This window comes from Amphiura filiformis, chromosome 7 (genome assembly GCF_039555335.1).
Source record: "Amphiura filiformis chromosome 7, Afil_fr2py, whole genome shotgun sequence".
Lineage (NCBI taxonomy): Eukaryota > Metazoa > Echinodermata > Ophiuroidea > Amphilepidida > Amphiuridae > Amphiura > Amphiura filiformis.
The window spans coordinates 19,942,688-19,964,143 of record NC_092634.1 but is presented as its reverse complement, the minus strand read 5'-3'; the positions used below and the strand labels follow the sequence as shown (position 1 = coordinate 19,964,143).

At 36.0% G+C, this 21,456-nt stretch overlaps 1 protein-coding gene across 1 annotated transcript in view; it reads left to right on the top strand.

Moving 5' to 3' along the window:
- The window catches only part of LOC140156859 (general transcription factor IIH subunit 2-like), a 36,119-nt gene extending 14,663 nt beyond the window's left edge, over positions 1 to 21,456 (top strand). Inside the window, exons 5-16 of the mRNA XM_072179855.1 lie at positions 17 to 67; positions 800 to 854; positions 2,273 to 2,378; positions 3,537 to 3,627; positions 4,541 to 4,628; positions 5,414 to 5,490; positions 11,878 to 11,908; positions 12,849 to 12,912; positions 13,481 to 13,584; positions 14,187 to 14,295; positions 14,710 to 14,749; positions 15,985 to 21,456. Of these exons, the coding sequence (XP_072035956.1) occupies positions 17 to 67; positions 800 to 854; positions 2,273 to 2,378; positions 3,537 to 3,627; positions 4,541 to 4,628; positions 5,414 to 5,490; positions 11,878 to 11,908; positions 12,849 to 12,912; positions 13,481 to 13,584; positions 14,187 to 14,295; positions 14,710 to 14,749; positions 15,985 to 16,110 (942 nt within the window). The 3' untranslated portion in view covers positions 16,111 to 21,456. The remainder of the gene's footprint in view (positions 1 to 16; positions 68 to 799; positions 855 to 2,272; positions 2,379 to 3,536; positions 3,628 to 4,540; positions 4,629 to 5,413; positions 5,491 to 11,877; positions 11,909 to 12,848; positions 12,913 to 13,480; positions 13,585 to 14,186; positions 14,296 to 14,709; positions 14,750 to 15,984) is intronic.

The window sequence follows — 21,456 nt, the reverse complement described above, 5'->3', positions numbered from 1 at the left end:
TTTTGTCTTGTTGCAGCTTTTGGAACATTTTATAGAAGAATATTTTGATCAGAATCCAATAAGTCAGGTAAGGATTTATTACAAAAAAAAGTCAGTTAGCTCAAATGATCAGGAGTTTGACTATGGTATGAGAGGTTGTGGGTTCGAACTGGTGGTTAGTACGCTCGTGTTAAAAATTGAGTTAGCTTGAAATTCCCTGGACAAGGAACTTACTGCGCTTCTTAGCTGCAAATCCTTGTGTTGTTTATGGGGCCATGTGGGGCCATAGTGGTCAGCAACAACCTGTAAAGTGTGCCAAGGCTTGTGAATCAACATTTAGGCATTGTTTAATTTTTTTTAAATAGCTAATATTAATTAGATTATGTTACTGGATTGGCAAATATATGTTGCGATTCAAGTCTGTACTTTTAGAGCCACTGGCATGACAGTGGCAGCTATTTAACTCTCCTATAGGTAAAACTACAGGTGTACCCACCTTTCTGGCGGGTAACAATTTTAAATCCATGTGAACGATCGGAAAGTTCAGACCTCTAAGTTTGCTACTTCGATCAGTAACTTCACAGAATGAACACAGTGGGGACCCAAACTCATCCATCCATCATTTGCCTATCCAAGCTGTACTTAAAGCTGCTTAAAAAGTTCTGTGGGCTCAGAAGTAGATCAATTCCTAAATCAATGCCATAGCAATGCACATTTGAACTAATTGAATACCCAGTAGGCTACTGAAGCATGGTATATGTTTTTAAGCCAAATTTATAACTAGTAATTTATTTGTGATTTGATGTATTGCTAATTACAGATAGGAATCATCACAACCAGTAATATGAGAGCAGAAAAACTTACTGAGCTGGGAGGTAAACAATTATTTATTTGTTCATTACTATATTACTGTTTCACTTTTAGCTGATGGCTAGCTACATCTTATTGAAAGAAAATTATTTTGACAGATTGGGACAGCTAGTGGTTAACACCTTTCTCTTTTCAAACCTGAGTGACATAACATGTACAGGTACGGTACCCTGTACACAGAATTGGTTGTTTAATGTCCCCACTGAAGGACAGAACACTGTCATGGTTCATTTACCTAAACCTAATACCGTATTCATTCCAATAAGCGCCCAGGGTGGAAGCTTATTTTTTACCTGGTTTAGTCATCAATCACCGTCTGAAAGTATTTAGTTACTTACAGTTAGTGCACCCTCTTTGCTATAAATTATATTGACATTGTTTTTGAGGGCGCACTAACTGTGATTAAAGATGGCTGGCGCCGGCAAAAAATACACATTACCTGAAACTTGGCCTTTTAAAGGCATTTGCAGGTGGTTATTGTGAAGTATTTTTAATATCTATACATCTGCCCACTATCAAATAGCGTCATAATTTAATTTTGGTGCATATTTTGGATACTTTTGATGCCGTAAAGTCACTCAACAGGTAAAGCTTACTGGAAGTATTTTGACAACATTGGATGGGCGGTTAATAATTTAATATTGTGTTTGTTGCAAAGTCTCTGGGTGGGCGCTTATTGGGGCATGGGCAGTTATTGGAACGAATACGGTAATAATGATAATAATATGCACTTGTAGGAGCATGTTATAAACAGAAGAGTTTCTCAGTGCGCTTCACATACCAACATAACACAAAAATAAAAAACAAATATCCCTTAAAATTATAACATAATGAATAAAAACTAGATGTCTTCATTTAAAAGGTGGGTCTTCAACAGAGACTTGAATTGGTTAACTGTTTTGGCATTCCAAAGAGATGGTTTTGGTGCTGCAAATAAGAAAGCATGATCCCTGTATGGCTTTGTGGAGCATTTGGAATTACAAGCAGATGTTCTAAATGTATCATGGGGAGAATTACCATATTAAAGTCAACACCCCAGCAAGTAGCCACTGTTGGGGATTGAACTTGGGACCTCATGCACCAGAGGCATATACCCAAACCACTATGCTACGCATATGCAATGATTTCCATCTCTTTGAACAGCATGCATTACTATTCAGTAATATTCAGTAGACACAATATGACAAGAAAACTTTAAAACTCTTTTTTTTGCCTGCCTCCTTCAGTACAATGCTGGATTCTTTTAAGATAACCAAGCAAGTAGTACTAACTAGTATATAACAAGCATTTGACGGAACATTTTTGTACCTTGGACCTTGGATAAGAATTAACATTGGACTTGTTCTTCAAATTAGTGTTTTTATTCATTTATTACATTTTTATTGCATGTGATAATCTATTTTTATTACACGTTTATAATTAGGCAACCCAAAACGTCACATTCAAGCCCTAGAGAAGTGCAATGACAAATCATGTGTGAAAGAGCCGTCTCTACAGAATGCATTGGAAGTTGCAGCTAATACATTAAGGTAAGCATACTAATTAATAACCTATCAGAATGTTATAATTAAACTGTTTAAAGCTGTTTAAATTTATACTTGATTGCTTTCACATAAAAGTGAATCGCATGCATGCTCTATTATGAATTGCTGTTTTCAGAGATTTGAGGTGATCAATTAGAGGTTAATAACTGCGCATCGGTTATTTTGGAGGGCATTGTGAAAAATCTAAACATTTTGCCTTTGGAACCGAGGGATATTCCGAGGTCCAAAGCAAAATGTTTAGATTTTTCACAATGCCCGCTATACTACCGATGCAAAGTTATTAACCTCATTCATAACCGTCACTTTGATCTTTAAAATTAACAAAATAACACAAAATTTTCCTCAAAAGTTTGTAAAATAAACAATTCTTACATCTTCCCTTTCCCAAAATCGATCAGGCTAAAACAAAACGACCAATAACAAAAAGTGCGTATCAGAATCTGTGCAAATATGGTAGCGCGCAATCCAAATCGGACAGCCAGCGCCAAGCAGTTCGTTGGACGCACAATCACGGCGCACGCAGAAGTCAATTGTGTGCGACATTGGAACAATTACGCATTTTGCGGTCAATTGTGAGATATTAATGACCTCGATTTGCGTTAGCGTTTTCACAAATAATAAAATATGATTGGATCGCACGCATCGCGTTTATTAATGAGGTTATGAATGGATAACCACCACTTTTGTAAAATCATCATTTGTTTTTTGCAAGTTGAAAAAATGTCAACTCCCAAGTAACGTTGCTTGTTGCATGAACTGCAGTGAACCATCATTGGCCAACAACTGGATGTGTTATTTTCCAAATTAATTAATTCTCGTTCATCAAATTTTGGGCAGTCAAATCTGAGACTAAAGTAGTTAGTTATATTAGTCTCAGGTCAGATTCAGAACCACACTAGTCTAAATAACTAATCAAAACATTGGTCAAAGTTTACTTTTTGGGATGGAATTTTTAACATTTCACACACGTATGATTTCGAGAGAAGCAGCGGCTCACCCACTAACAAACAGACTTGTTTATAGAATATCATCAAACTTTGGGTTTGCTCCCTAAGGCAAATAATTTTGTGCAAAATATCCCAGCATATACCAATGAATATTCACACTCTACCATCAAATTTTATTGTGATTTTTTCCCTCCAGACATATGCCTGGTCATGCTAGTAGGGAAGTACTCATCATTCTGGGTAGTCTAACTACCTGTGATCCAAGTAATATTCATGATACAATTACGGTAAGTTTGAATTCAAATTGACATAGAGGGACTTCACAATTTGGTAATATTTTCTGATATTGAGTATATAATAGTATATTGACTCTGGAGTAAATGAAGACTAAGGTATATATATTTTTTGTAGATTATTTAGCTTACCATACAACCAAAATTGATCATTTAGAGATAGATAGATAACAATCTTTATTCAGGGTAATTCATTCAGTTTACAAAAACTGGTCTCCCATGAGACCCTGATGATAATAATATAAGATTTTTACATATCAAGAGATAAATTACATTATACAAAAGAAAAGCAAAATTGAATAATGTTTACATTCATGTACATGTAGGTAATATTTACAAATCAAGATGATAAAATGTATTTATAAGACATGAATCTTAACAAACAGGTAGTTATAATTTAGTAGTAGTACAGAGTTGGAAAGGTGTGAATTAAATGCATATCTTTGATTTTAACATATTCACATTCATTGATGTAAGATTACTGCGAACATCAGAAGACAATCTGTTCCACACTGAGGCACCTCTGTAAGAAAAAGTTAGTTTCCCTGAATTATTATTCCAAGATGGCAAGACAAGTGTATTACAAGATTGACTTCTGGTACATTTTGAATGAATTGAAGAAGTAAAAAATAAATTGCCATGAGAGGTAAGAAGGAGCATCATGATGAAGACATTTAAAACAATTACAAGAAGCTGTTTATCCCATCTTTCATTTAATCTGTCCCAGGAAAGCATGTTCATCATATCAGAAATGGGTGTTCTAATGTCGGCAGACATTTGATGACTTGTGTAAGGTCTCAACACAAATCATCCATCTTTGTGAAACACATTGCTCTTGATATCACATGAAGCATGTTGTGTTGATAATGTTACATCATAATAATAATTTTTTTTAATTGTCTTCCAGGCTATGAAAGAACACAATATCCGTTGTTCTGTGATTGGTTTAGCAGCAGAAATCAGAGTGTGTAGGAAACTGTGTAATACTACTAATGGTAAGTGGGGCACTTGTTAATCTGTTATTGATTGTTTTGTTTAGAAAGTACAGCACTATTATACATTCCACAACTGTTTGGAGTAACCTTCATTTTTGTGCAGGTATTATTATTAATTGACAGGCTCACTGCCTCCACACTATGCAGTTAGGGAGGTTTCAATAATACTTAATTCTGTTACCTATTTTGGACAATGGTTGAGATCCAATGACCTTTAACCTTTTCCCAACACTCCAAGTTGATATGGAATCATAACACTGCTGCCCAAAAAGTGTACTGCATACCATCATTTCTGATGAAAGTGGTTTGTTGTCTGACGCATGTTTCTGAAATATTGAAGTTGAGAACAAAGGTGCATCTTGGGAGATGTGATACTGTAGCCATCTTAAAATATTTTGAAAGTCCAGATTTTTGTGTACTATACCTTTCTACCTTAATGATTTTGGGCATATGTGCATTCAAATTGTATAGATTGGTTACAAAGAGATTGGTATAGAGTTAATACTCAATTTAAAATGTAGTCATTGTATGAAAATTACAGAAGAATAATGAAGAAGGAGACGGCCTATTGCTTCACCCTTGCAGGGCGTAAGACCATGCAAGACACAAATTAATATATGCGAGGATCGGAAATAAACGATGCAAGCCTGATAAATTATGATTTATATGACATGTTTGGGGCTCGAGCAAACTGAGCAAAATTAAAGGAGTTCAAAGTAAAAATAAGGCAAATCGTGTTATGATGACAATTCACCAGTTTCTTATTTGTTTGTTTTGAATTACAGGTACATATGGGGTGATTCTAGATGAGAGTCATTTCAAGGATCTGTTAATGGAACACACAACTCCACCTCCAGCTACGGTGAGTTTACTCACAGCCTCTCATACTATAACGTGTCTCCTCTCAAGTTAAGAGTAATGCCATGTTAGATTTTGCAGTGGCAGATTTGAATCGTGTGCACTAACCTAATCACAAGGGATGTATGCTCATGCGTAGGAGGGTGATTTTATTTATTTATTTATTTATTCTTTCTTTATTGAGGGTAATACTGCTTCAGTGACAAGCACTGCTTTTCAAGCAGGCCCTCATTGATACATGTTATAGCAACAAAATATATTACGATACACAATATTTACAAAGTATCATACAGTATTTACAATGTATTTACAATGTATTTACAATATATTACAAATAAGTATAATGGTATCATCAACTACAAGATAATTATAAATACCATGATTCAAAATACAGAAATACAATAATTAGTATAAATGAATAAAATATAGATAAAGACAGGCCTAAATTTCTTTAATTTTTGATTGAAATTGGCCTAAAGTCATATTTTCCATCTGAGCTCTTACTGTCGGTGGCAAAGAATTCCATGCATAGGCTGCCCTGACATGAAAAGTACGTTGACCTGAATTTGATTTAAATTTTGGTACAATCAATGTATTAGAAGTATGATTTCTAGTTATATGATTATGGTTATCATGAACAAAATCAAATTGAGAAGATAAGTATGATGGATATTCATTCTTTAAACATTTGAAAACAGTCATTAATAGAGTATTATGCCATCTTTGATCAAGTTTAACCCACTGCAATGTATTCATTAAATCATTAGTTGGTGTCCTTATATCTGCTGAGAGAATTATTCTAGCTAAATTATTATGAAGTACCTGAAGCCTATTATGGTACTCTCTACACTAAAATTTGACCAGACCATGCTTCCGTAATCAAAGTGGGGAATAACAAGAGCATTGGATAACATTACAGTGGTTCTGTATGGAAGGAAATATTTTATACGCTTTTATTATGCCAGTTCTTTTGGAAATAGTTTTACTAACATTATCGACATGAGCTGACCAAGACAGCTTGCTATCAAATTTCACACCTAGATATTTAAACTCATCTACTCTTTCAATATCATTGTTGTTATATATTAAATGTACATTGTTGAACTTTTCAAGCATTTTGTTTGTACCAAAGATCATAAACTTAGTCTTTTCAACATTTAAAGTGAGTTTGTTTACTTTGAACCATTCAGCTACCCTACTTAGACATGACTCCATTTGAATTTTAAGATCAGATTCATTTTTAGCTTTACACATTAAAGAGGTATCATCTGCATACATTACAGTTTTACATTCAGACACAGCATTAGGTAAACAGTTAACAAAAATTATAAACAGTAAAGGACCTAAAATTGAGCCCTGAGGAATACCAATATCAATTGGCCTAAAGTCAGAAAAAGTTGAGTTGACATTAACAGTTTGTTCTCTGTTGTTTAAGTATGATTTAAACCATAATAATTCATCCCCACATACCCCATATTGTTTAAGTTTCCTAATCAGAATATCATGATTTACAGTATCAAATGCTTTCTTTAAGTCTATAAATAAAACGCCTGTAGCATAACCTGTATCCATATTCTTTAAAATATAATCTTGAACATCTAGAAGGGTTGTTGTTGTGGAATGATTCGGACTAAATCCTGATTGAGCATTTGATAATAGTCCTACATTACTCATATATTCATATAATTGATCATGAACAGCTCTTTCAATGATCTTTGATACAATTGGTAATACAGAGATAGGTCTATAGTTACTAACATTAGTTTTATCGCCCGATTTAAATATTGGAGTTACTTTAGCCTTCTTCCAAGCATCAGGAAAAGTAGACCCATTCAAAGACAGGTTGCAAATGTGAACAAGGCATTTTGAGATGAAAGGCGCAGCCAACTTTAATAACCTTACATTGAATGGATCTAATCCTGATGATTTACAATTTTGCATTTTACTTATTTGTTTAAGAACAAATTCATTAGATATTGCTCTAAAACTAAATTTGTTTACACTATGATTTTGATGAGAACATACAGTATTACAAGTACATACATAATTATCATTGTTATTATTAAATTTACTCCCAAGTTCATTACCTATAGAAGTGAAAAACTCATTGAACTCATTTGCCATATCCTTTTGTTACCTGAGTAATTACCATTCTTTTTAACAACTGCTGTAGGTATACTTGATGTTTTGTTTGGTATAATTTTCTTAATTGCTTTCCAAAGATTTTTACTATTATTTATGTTGTTATTTATAGCCTCGTTACAATAACTCTTTTTCAGTGAATATTTCATATTGTTTACTTTATTTCTAAGAGACTTTGCTTTACTCCAATCTTCAGCATTATTTGTCTTATGTGCTTTTGAAAAATAGTAGTCCCTATCTTTACTTAGTCTCAAAATTCACTGTTCACCCATTCAGGTAAACAACCTTTAACTTTCTTTTCCTTAAATGGTGCATGCTTGTCACAGGCAGCATTGAATGAAGACTGCCATTCATTAAGTGCTTCATTGACATCATTTATATTACATATTCTACCCCAATCAATATTTTTGATTGTATCAATATAATCTACTTCATTGAAGTTTTTGAAACACCTGGATCTTACAATTTTTGGTGGAAGTTTCAACTTATTACATTTTCTTACAGCATATATTAATGAATGATCACTAAGACCTAAACTATGAACACCAGATGAGATTATAAGTTCTGGTTTTGATACAAATATTAAGTCAATTTTTGTTTTACTAGTTTCAAGTTATTCTTGTATAATCTGTTATAATTTGTTTCATATTAGAATTGTTTGCCAACCTTGTCACTTTTCTTAAATTACCTATTTTAACCTGATCTAAATTAAAGTCTCCTAAAATATATACATCATCATATAAATCATTACATTTCTTAAATATATCATCAAGATTATCAAGAAAATCAACAGTACAGTCTGGTGGGCGATAAATACTGCCAACTAAAATAGGCTTTGTATTGGTTAAATTAAGTTCAATAAAAATACCTTCAATATCATTATCATATAAATCCTCATTTTGTTTTGACAAAATACTGTTTTTAATATAGCATAAAACTCCACCCCGTATTTTACCATTTTGTCTATCAAGTCTATAAGTATTATAACCATCTATTTCTACTTCTGAGTCATCAACATCCTTATCTAACCAAGTCTCATTAATACATAACACATCAATAGCATTGTCATTCAAAAGGAAGTTAACCTCATCAACTTTGTGGATTAAACCCTGGATATTTAAATGAGCTATTTTAAGACCCTTCCTAATCTTACACTTTAAATCAATAAAACCCTCATTAAGAGGAAGTTCATCATTAGCAAGTTTGTGAAAACAATTCTTACAATACCAATAATTATTTTGCTTAACATCATTGTCATCAACACATCTAAAGTGAAAATCAAGTGTACAATTATTACAAGTTACATAAAGATCATTTTGTAAGATTTTTCTTACACACTCACCACAAAAATCATTTTCAGTTTTCTTACAAATTTTGGCATTCTCTACAGTTTTTAAAGTTACAGTTCTTTTTTACTTTTATCACTCACAGTTTGCATATTTAGAGTTTCTTTATCAGTTCTATCCTTTACCTGCTCCTCCAATGAGATGTTACAACACAAAATCCTGGTGAAATACACTACTGAGACAAGACAAATAGTTCTCTTGAAGAAGTTATTCCTAATCGTGATAAATGTAATCCGTCAGTTGCAATATGATGATCCAAAGTGATATTCCTATTGTCTATGAAATTAAAGTTCTTGGTATAACACACGTCATAAAGTCTCGCGTTAAATTCCTTTATCCATGCACAATGTCGTTTGTTCCTTTGGATAGTCAATGAAGAGATAGCAATGCGAATAGTAGGTCTGAATGCAAAAATAGTTGACAAAAGGGTATCATACATAGAAAGACACTCATTCACATAACATCTGGACAGGTCGTTCGTTGCACAATGAATAATAATAAAGTCCGGTTCTCTTCTTCAATAATAGCAGGGGCAAGTTTATTCCATAGTCCTAGTTTGCTTCCAGGGATGCATCGGTTCCTAATAATACAACGTGAAGTCATTCTCATGGCCTACAAGGTGCTTTGGAATCGAGTCTCCAATAATCAGAATCTTTCTCTTAGACTGTCTAGGTGATGGTGCCTTAGCTGCAGTAGGTTCAACATGAGATGGTATGCTGTCAGTTGTACAATTAATAAGTGTCCGCGATTTCTTGATATGTTTCCTAGGCTGAATTCGACTTCCTTGTAGTGACAATGGTAGGGATAGGCAGAGGAACACAATCCTCAACTTCCAGAGAATCAAATCGGTCGCTTGTGGGGATAGTAGCTACAGGTACATGCACAAGTGTCCTAGGTGCAGGGATGGGTTTTGGTTTAACACACAGAAATGTCCTTGGGGCAGGGATGGGCGATGGTTTCACAGTTTGTGACAAAGAAAGTCTTGGTGCTGGCTTTGGCGCTGTAGGATGGGTTTGGGTTCCAACATTCACAAGAACAGGGCGATCTGCTGTCTGTACTCCAACATCTTTAACAAATACATTGTCAATATCAGAAATCATACTTGTTGACGCATTCAAATCAAAGCATGGTAATGAAGTACTGCCAGTCTGGGGTGTTGATGCTAATGGTTGTACACAAATCGATGTATGCTCCGAACTGTCCATTGAGTTGTTGAGAGTTTCATGTTTGATCTTGATTTTTGTTAGCACAGTGTCTATCCAATGATCATGTAGATGTCCTTGTACAGAAATATTGCGCATACTGTCATAGCAAGTAATTGTTACAGTTTGATCATTGATGTAGCATCTGAAGATATTTCCTTTGGTTCCTCGGTTGTCAGGTGGTCCATATAATTTGTCTGTACATTGGCTATGCAACTGCTTCAGTGCACTGGATCCAAGCTGCCAAATCCAACATAGCATTATTCTCAACTTGAGACAAGACACACTATAGTCAACTTTCTTGTGTTGACAGAAGTCAGTGCAATACAGCCTCATCTACATTTATGCAATGTTGTACTGAGCCCTTGATATAAGGGAGAGTGTAGCACAGTGATTATGGTACTTGTCTCTGATGTATGAGGTCTGGGGTTCAATTTATGTGGGTGGCGACTACTGAGGTATTGGCTTGTGAATTTAAAAAGTGGCTTGGAAACATCGGTAGATTAACCCTAACCCTACCCATGTTTTTTTTGCTATCGGAAGGGAAAGAAGTAACGAAAAAGGAGAGAAGATGAGGAGAAAAGTCCAGTGCTGTACGGTGCGACCATTTTAGGCGCATTGGCGACTAGATTTTTTCTAATGGCGACTAAATATTCAATCCCTGGCGCCAATGGCGCCCAACTATTGAAGCTTTTAATCGCCAGCAAATGCAAAACATGTATGTAATATAGCATTCAAGAGTATGAATGTATGCTATGAATATATGCATTTATCATGTCTCAATGGAGACTTCCTGGAAAACATATAGGCCTACACTGTAGGCTACATGCTGTATGGAGTATAGCGTTCAATGGGAATATGTAGATTGAGTACAGCAGCTATGAACAACGCACGTGGCTGTTCAGTTGGCACCTCAGATTTTTTACCTGGGAGCAAAATTTGGGCGCCTAAATTTATAAAGTTAGGAGCCATTGGCTCCTCAATCAGGTTTTGCACCGTACAGCACTGGAAAAGTCAGTTGGCATCCCCGGGATTCGAGCCTGGGACCCCTCTCATGCCACGCAGAAGATCCCCAGCATGTAGCCACACAGGTGATGTCTGGGTATATATGACTTGGGCTGATTGCGTCATCAAGTCACGTTAAATGCATGCAAGCAGATTGGTTTTAATAGTGAGCTTTAGTGAGACCTAGTTGGGTTAGGGTTAAGTCCAGGTTTCTGCCCTCCTAGAATTGGCTAAATGAGCAATGACAGTAAAATGGATCATGTTGAATTCCCCCATATTGAATCATTTGATTCTGTACAGTGTGAAATTTTTAATGAGGTTTTTAAGTATTTTGTTTTGTTTTGCTTTCATGGTTAACTTCAGAACTGTAAATTTAATAAATGTAAGCCCAAAAATATATTTTGGAGCCTATAAGGTGTAGATGTTTCAAGACATGAATACCACACTGTAAGACTGTTCAAAAGAGCAGAAAGTGTAAACTAGAATGTCTAAAATATCCAGCTATAAAGTTTTTGATGGGCAGGTGATCATGAAAGGAAGGCTTGATAATTATCAAAAACAAAATTCACAAGAACTTTTCGGGATTACTGAAAGTGATTATTAGTTAATCAGGAAGTATGACAATAATGTAGCTTGATAACTATTGTATGGATTGTGTAATCAATTTCTGTTCATTTTGTTGTTTTATTGGAACAGGCCAACACAGAGCCATCACCAATAAGAATGGGTAAGTTATTGTCTTAAAACACTTTACAAAAAAATCTACCTTTTCTTTTGGAAGGAAATACTGTAAAAGGGGAAATTTTTGCGGGTTTTTTTCTTTTTTGAATTTAGCGAATATATGCAACAATGTATTAAATGTATAGGGCAGGACTTAGCAATCGCAAAAATAACATTCGCGGAAATGTCTCTCTTACTCTAAATTGCGAAAATAAGTGCTCATGAAAATATCAACTTTTACAGAAACACAAATCAAAAACAAAGCTCAGTTATGTTTTGTACATTTTGATACCTCATTTGTGTCAATAGTCCCAAAATTGTTCCCATGGTGACATTTTGAAGGGTGAAATTCCATAGCCGTGGAGTGGCTGCATTCTGGCTTGATCTGCAATCAACGTTTTTTATGGACGTGTACAGATGAAGCAAGTTGTTGTTTGCTGTATCAAGCCCAGGTAGACATATTATAAATCCTGTGCCATCAATCTAACATTCTGCTGCACTGTCCCCGACTTGGGACGGGTGGTGGTGGGTTGAGCGCTTTGTTCCCGGGAACCCTCCCTCTCCAGTGCAGCAACTGTTGACATCAGGGAATCACATTACAGTAGTGGCTACTCCCTTCTTTCAGACCAGGAACTTAGTATACCAAGCAAACCCTTTGTCATGGATCTGCAGGGCAGGACTTGCACTGCTGGAACATCTTGACGTGTGCAAGTTCCATTAGAGGTTAGGCTGGTCACAGGATCCTGGTCCTATGTAGGGAAGTAAAGCTTGGTCATAGATGAAGATTCCACAATTGCACTAATCAGCTACTCAACACTTGTCCAACTGCATGTCCACATTTTCAGGAGGACCACTGACTTCACAGAGTTTATTATTTTGTAATTATTTTATTTAGTTTAACAATGAAGATGAAAATATTTCTAGTTATCCTATCTTTCACTTTGCAGGATTTCCGCAACATTTATTGCACACAGAAAAAGATAAAGTTGACAAACCATCAATGTGTATGTGGTAAGTGTGTTATTTGTAATAAATTTAACAGTGATGTGTGCATTGATTGCAAAGAATTCTGAAGAGTTGCCAAAAATGGGATACTGGAAGTCACAGATGTGGGGAACAAGGCATCCCTTCAAAGATGTAAATCCTGGGGGGATAAATCCTCCTAATATTTTGATAAGGTGGTCCATACAATCATCCCCCCCCCCCCCCTCATGTTGACACCTGTATGTGGTTTCTGGCCAAATTAGCCTCATATTTGGCAATTTTATCCTAAAAAGTGCACATTTCGTGCGAATTGGTTCCACTTTTGAACAAAATTTCAGCTTCACACACATTTATACCATAAACTTATTCTGTTGCCTAAAAGTGCTGGATTCATTATACTTCAAGAATTTTTTTCCAACCCCATCCTTCCAATGTCAAAAAGAAAATCTACACCACTGTATCCCTTTGTGCATGTGACACAACCATGTTTGATCCCCTTGGTTTGACCTCCCAAGTCACATTTCATGATATACCTGTAATCGTACCTCCATACTAATAATTTCAATTTCCTGTTCTGATTTCATCCTTTACCCAGCCATTTAGATTCCAAAGGATCAGAAGGATTTAGCTCCGGTGGTTACTTTTGTCCGCAATGTAACAGCAAATACTGTGAGCTTCCTATAGAGTGTAAAGTTTGTGGTAAGTAGAGAAATGCATCATTTTTGAAGTGAAATCAAATTAAAGGGAATTGTATAACACCCACTGTATTCTATATAGCCATACCATATGTATTACATAACAGGGTGTCTTTGAAAGAATACTGAACATTGGACAATGTAATTTTTGAATATTTTAATATCAAAAATTCACCCTTCAGTTCTAGAGTTATTATTATAACAATTTGAAAATGGCAACTCTTATTTAATCCATTCCATGCGTAAAAAAGAATGTCTAAAGCTCAGTGCATGATGCATGCTCCAGATACTAAATAAAAAGTGCAAATGAGATTATGAGATGTACTGACAGCCATCCTCTCTGGTATAGCACACACAGTTGCCTTTTAAATCCATGGAATAGATTCAATGCGAGGTGTTTTTGTAAAAACTTACATCTCAAGAACAAAGTTGGGAACCCAAAGTTGTAAATTTTCACAATTTATATTTACAAGGTATATGGAAGCTGTCTTGATGTGCAATTGCATAAAGCTATTCAGACCTCTCCTGTTCAGGTGTTAAAATACTCAAAAGAAGATACGCTAGCTGTATTTCAGTAGTAATCCCATGTAATTTTTTCTTTCACAGGTTTAACCTTAGTTTCAGCTCCTCATCTAGCCAGATCATTTCATCATCTCTTTCCTCTGGGTAACTTCAAAGAAATACAAAGAAACTCGATAGATAATTCCGATGTAATGTAAGTATCAAATTAAATTTGAAATACAGTAGAAAATATATTGTATCAATATTTTGAAGAAAAAAATATTACCAGACACTAAACACTATAGTATAGCAATCCCTTATCCTTGTACTAACTGAAACTGAAATTCTCCTGCCAGACAAAGAAGTCACTAATAATGATCCCCTTCTAAACCTGTAAGAAATGGGGGAGCTGATCCTGGACTGCACACCAGTGTGATTTTTGTAAAAGGTTTTAAGGTGGGGAAGGAGGGGTGCAAGTATTTTACATGTGTGGCATAACAGGGTCAGAGATAAAAAAAATTCCTTTGTAGATGAATAAATTTCTTCTGCACATTTTTGATCAGAACTTCCCACACTGTATATTAAGTAGTGTTGATTTATTAACTGCTATCATTTGTTTGTTTTCCAGATTCTGCCAAGCCTGCCAGATTCATCTCACTGATCAGTCGGTAAGGTTAATATGTTAGGTTAAAAAGCAGTTTGTCTCAGCAACTTTTGTCGTAATGAAGGACTATGAATGTCCGCCTTTCTTGTTGACATTGTTGAAAAAGGCTATGGGCTATGCAGGATGCATTTTTGTTATTATTATTGCATGTTGTTTTATTCTCAGCTAACTTGCGGCAAAATTCCTTATTTTGCTAACAAAAAATAAAAAAAGTTAATAAACATGGAATGAAGAGAAAGGTACTAAACTGGCAATTTTTAAAAGCCATGGTTGTTGAATGCTGAGATATATCTGTTTTTCCTTGGTCTAATAATATTTTAATGTTTAAAATTGTATCTTATATAAAGCTCAAATAGGCATGCATGGTTATTTCACTGTCTTGTTCTTATTCAATCTATAAGGATAAAAAATTCTGATCAAATGATCAGGCCTTGTCTTTTGAAAATTGCTGGCGAGTGACAAATCACTCTCCTCAAAACTTGTCAGGTGAGCTGTAGGCGAGTGATTTTAATCACTTGTATTAGTATTACACCAAATGTAGGCGAGTGGTAAAAAGCTCTCCTCAGATTCATTTTAGGCGACTCCAGGAGGAGTCCTGACCGTCCGACTCCAGGAGGAGTGTTGGCCAGTATAACAACAAGACAAGACAAGACAAGATCACTCTCACTCGCCTCAAAAGACAAGGCCTGAATGATTATTTTTGGGGGATTTGAAAGGATAAGAATGTTTTTCAGATTTTGACAACTTTATGATCTACTTTAATAAATTAGTTTCAGATGTAAGAGTAAAGATTGAAAATGTTTGGTAAAATTTGAGATTTCACTTAGGGTAGTATTAGGTCAGAAAATGAAGTTAGTTTTATGCTGCAGGTCTTAAATTACAGAGCATGTACCGTATTTGTTCCATTAACCGCCCAGAGCCCTTAACAAAGTCATTTTGGGTGGGTGCTTATTTTTACATTGTTTAAGCCGACAATACGTAAAGAAGGCACAAAATATTCATCCATCATCATCAGTGTGTCATGTTTCTGACCATGATTCAGATTTGCATGGGCAGTTAATAAACTAATATCAGTTTGCTTGTTGGAAAGTCACTGGGTGGGCGCTTATAGGGGCATGGCCTATTAATGGAATGAATACGGTAATCCGTGTTCAAAAATGTTATGTTTAGAAATATGTACGTCAAGTTCTAAACATTACCAGATATTTACAAGACAATTTTCTCTACTTTTTTTTGCAGGTATATCAGTGTCCCAAATGCAGTAATCTGTTTTGCTTGGACTGTGAACTCTTCATCCATGAATCGCTTCATTCATGTCCTGGATGTGCCAGCACTAGACCACAGCCATCCAATGGCACTGGATAGAGAACTTATATTAGGGGAATATTGTCATCGGTTTTGTTTGGACTATGACTTTTCATCCTGGATGTGCCAGTACTAGCAGCCATCCAATGGCACGTGATAGAGAACCTATATTAGGGGAGTGTTGTCATCGGTTTTGTTCGAGCTGTGAGTGAACTTTTAATCCAGGAATCACTTCATTCATGTCCTGGATGTGCCAGTACTAGACCACAGCCATCCAATGGTACTGGATAGAGAACATAAGGGAGTGTTGTCATCCGTTTTCTTGGAGCTGTGAATTTCATCCATGAATCACTTCATTCGTGTCCTGGACATGCCAGCTACCAATGGCACTGGATAGAGAACACCTATATTAGGGGAGTGTTGTCATCCGTTTTGTTCGAGCTGTGAACTTTTTATCCAGGAATCACTTCATTCATGTCCTGGATGTGCCAGTACTAGACCACAGCCATCCAATGGTACTGGATAGAGAACATAAGGGAGTGTTGTCATCCGTTTTCTTGGAGCTGTGAATTTCATCCATGAATCACTTCATTCGTGTCCTGGACATGCCAGCTACCAATGGCACTGGATAGAGAACACCTATATTAGGGGAGTGTTGTCATCCGTTTTGTTTGAGCTGTGAACTTTTTATCCAGGAATCACTTCATTCATGTCCTGGATGTGCCAGCACTAGACCACAGCCATCAAATGGCACTGGATAGAGAACATAAGAGAGTTGTCATCCGTTTTGTTCGAGCTGTGAACTTTCATCCAGGAATCACTTCATTCATGTCCTGGATGTGCCAGTACTAGACCACAGCCATCCAATGGTACTGGATAGAGAACATAAGGGAGTGTTGTCATCCGTTTTCTTGGAGCTGTGAATTTCATCCATGAATCACTTCATTCGTGTCCTGGACATGCCAGCTACCAATGGCACTGGATAGAGAACACCTATATTAGGGAGTGTTGTCATCCGTTTTGTTCGAGCTGTGAACTTTTTATCCAGGAATCACTTCATTCATGTCCTGGATGTGCCAGTACTAGACCACAGCCATCCAATGGTACTGGATAGAGAACATAAGGGAGTGTTGTCATCCGTTTTCTTGGAGCTGTGAATTTCATCCATGAATCACTTCATTCGTGTCTTGGACATGCCAGCTACCAATGGCACTGGATAGAGAACACCTATATTAGGGGAGTGTTGTCATCCGTTTTGTTCGAGCTGTGAACTTTTTATCCAGGAATCACTTCATTCATGTCCTGGATATGCCAGCACCAGACCACAGCTGTCCAATGGCACTTGATAGAAAACCTATATTAGGGGAGTGTTGTCATCCGTTTTGTTCGAGCTGTGAGTGAACTTTTTATCCAGGAATAACTTCATTCATGTCCTGGATGTACCAGCACTAAACCACAGCCATCCAATGGAACTTGATAGAGAACATGTATTAGGGGAGTGTAGTCAACCATTTTGTTTGAGCTGTGAGTGAACTTTTCATCCAGGAATTGCTTCATTCGTGTCCTGGATGTGCCAGTACTAGACCACAGCTGTCCAATGGTACTTGATACAGAGCATATATTAGTAGACCTGCCAACTGTCCCTCATTTTGAGGGACTGTCCCTCATTTGGGGTTTTCCAAAATGAAAAAGAGGGACAGTCCTGCTTTCTGAAATTTCAGTGATGGCAAATTTAAATATAAGAACAGGAGAAAATGATGCAAATTTCACTTTAAAATTTTGCTACAGCATTCTCTTTAGTCTATTGTGATAAATTTAGACCTGCAAACCCTTCCCTTAATTCCTAACGTATTGCACACCTCAAGTCTTGGAATTTGTCGGTACCTGGTTTGTGTACATGTACAAGGTTTTGGCCTCAATGTCCCTCATTCTGACTTTGGTAGGTTGGCAGGTCTGTATTAGGGGAGTGTTGTCATCCGTTTTGTTCGAGCTGTGAATTTCATCCACAAATCGCTTCATTCGTGTCCTGGATGTACCAGCACTAAACCACAGCCATCCAATGGAATTTGAAAGAGTACAGTACTGTACAAGAATGATAGATGTGTAGTCATTTACTTCCCTTGGACTGTAAACTTTCCATCAAATCACTTCATTTGTGTCCTGGATGTGCCACTACTAGCACTTGAGAGAGTACATGTACAGTACACATATTGTATACTAAGGTTGTGTAGTCATTTGCTTTTTTGGGACTATGAAGTCTATCCAGGAATCGCTTCAGTCATGCCCTGGATGTGGCAGCACTTTTAATCTGTCTCATCTCAACTTGAGAGTAATGGCATGTTGGATTTTGCAGAGGCAGATTTAGATGCGTTTATGCAGTTGCAACACCAACATACAGATTATTCGCCCTTCAACTTGTGTATATATGCTCCATGGGATTAGGTTAGCACACACGATTCGAATTTGCCACTGCAAAATCCAACATGACATAACTTTAGACCACTATCATCTGGAACTTGGGAGAGAACAGTACATGTACCATATATGAAGTGTGATCAAGCAAAATCAGTCTGAAGTCGGTCATATTCAGTTTTCAGTTTCGGATATCAAAAACCATATACAAAGCTGCATTGTGCAGAAAATCCCATTGAAATTGAACAACCAGTTCAAGAGATATGAGCAATTAAGAGAGATTCTACAAAAGAAAAGCAAAAGGAAATATTTTCTTTACTTGGCTGTGTCTCAAACTCATTATTTCCGACTTCCAACTGATTTTATTTGATCACGTCACATATTAAGATGTGTTATCATTTGCTTTGTTAGTACTGTGAAGTCTATTCATGAATTACTTCATTCTTGGCCTGGATGTACCAGCACTAGACACAGGCATCCAATAGCACTCTGCAGAGAGAACAGTATATGGATCATATATGAAGGTTTTTCATCATTTCAAATGTGTTGGGACTGTGAATTTTCCATCCATGTATCTGTTCATTCCTGACCTGGCACTCAAACCTATGTGTTCTCATCCTCAAGAAAAAATTCATGGGAAAGGATAGGGATTTCACCCAACACAGACTATGTTTAGGGTCCCGTTTCATTTATCATTTACTAAAAAAGGCTAAGCTAATATGACAGTTCTGAGACGTCCTTTTTCCAAAGCAAAGCTGAATTCTTGCTAAGACAATAAATTCAAGACATTTCAATGGATTATCGAGTGTTGTGCAACCCCTACCAGTGACTATTAACAAGAACACTTGTGTCACATGGTTATGGACCAAGTTGACAAGATTGCAACCCGTGATTCAAAATTTTTGTATTTTGAAATATTTTTCAAAATATTCTTAATTCACTGGCATGACAACCACAGATGTGTGTGAAAGATTTTTAAAGCAATCCGAGTGACTACTCCTAATTCCAGAGAAAGACAGCACAGACATTTTGGTTTGCTTAAATATTATCCTGTTTTGGGAAATGAAGCAAAGCCCAGTCCTAATCATTTAGGTTGACCTAAAAATCAAATTGTAATGTTTGACAATTTCTTTGTGAAAAAAAATGGGCAAAATCCAAAATTTAAGACAGATCTACATGCATTCAGATTCTTGAGTAGGCCTACAGGCTATAATGTTACTGTACAATTTGCTCTTCAATCATCAATTTGATTATTGGTTATAAAATAAAATAGACAACTTGTTTATCAAATATTGAGAGCATAGATTGAAATAAGTCTTTGTACAAGTCCATTGTCATATCATTAAACAAAACATGCTGAAATGAATGCCTTGTGCATTTTTGAACAACATTTGCCAAATATAAAATGTATCCCAATAAGGTATAAAATATAAAGGATTAGGATTACACCGTTTCATTTAGAAGAACAGAAGAATATTACTTTTGGGCAGTATGTTTTTGACATTGGCTAGTACGATACTGACCATAAATTTGCGGTAGTGCCATCTATCTTGAGCCAGTGTATAGTTTTAACATATGAAGAGCTTAGTTTCAACACAAGGGCCGATCGCTGTTGACACTGTGCAGTCTTGTTCCTGTTCACCGAACCAGAAATTACCCATCATGCAACGCTAGTTCGCCGAATAGTCGCATCCATTTAGTTCCTTGTGGTGACCTCATCCCGCTTGGGATTGATACAAAATACAGGTTGTTCTGTCTAGGTATGAGACTACCAGGCCAGTTTTTGTTTCTAAATTTTATTTTACAGTCAAATAAATTCATTGCAAAAAACCCGAGTTAAATCGACCTAAAAAAAAGCGAGATACAATGTTTTATATATGGCATATTTTTTACAAAAAAATGGATATTTTGACTGTTTTCAAACAAGAAATTTAGATTTATACCAATAATAATCCAAACTTTTTATTTCAATACCATAAACATTGACTGTCGTGCTCATTAAAACTAGAAACACATTTGGTCGGAAATGAAATGAAAGTAGTGAATTTGAACGATATTTGTGGGCCGTATTATGCACAGAATTTTGGCATTAAAACATTAAAAACATGTCTGCTTGTTCGTTGCTTGCGTGATTCTTAAGGAAGGAACGTGTATGTTTTATATAGTAAAAGAAACAAAAATTATATTCCGTGATTTGATACTTTTTTTAAGTGAACAAAATTAATATAATATATAAATCATGCAAGAAATGATCACGCTAATGTCTCGATATTAAAATGCCACGATGCGTGTACGCCTATGCATTGTAGATATAGCGAGATGCTGTATCGATTTTTAATAAAGTTCATTGTTAAACAAATAACGGATGGCCGGGTTAACAATAGATGGGTCAGAATTGGGGAATGATCAATAACTAACGGTACAGTGTTGATGGATCCATAGTGAAAACTTATTCAATAACTTGTATAGAGGGCAGTGCGAACAAGATTCCCAGATCGGTCGTCGTGTCAAAACCCCTTACATCCACTTACCCATTTTTGAGAACACATCAAAAAATCATCAAAATAATCACTGATATATGGGGGTTTTCAACAAAAGCAGTTTTGGCAGGATGCTCATCCTACCCAAGCATCCCGCTAAAAACTGCTTTTGTTGCAAACCCCTATATATCAGTGATTTTTTTGATGTGTTCTCAAAATTGGGCAAGTGGATGTAAGGGGTTTTGAAACTAAGCTCTTCATATACTGTTTTTACAGTCTATGGTTTTACCATGGAGGTATATAAATAAATGGAGAATGATCCAGCCAAGCCTCTTTTGTACTACGTTGGTTATGACCAATTATTGTTGAATAGGCAATTTCAGGTTTATATTGATTATGCTAAGCTGATTACATTGTGAAGTCTGTTTCACTGGCCATTGATTTCAATGGGGTAAAATGAAGTTTATACTTATTGGAAATTAAGTGCTCATGTTTCATAAAATTTTGATATCAA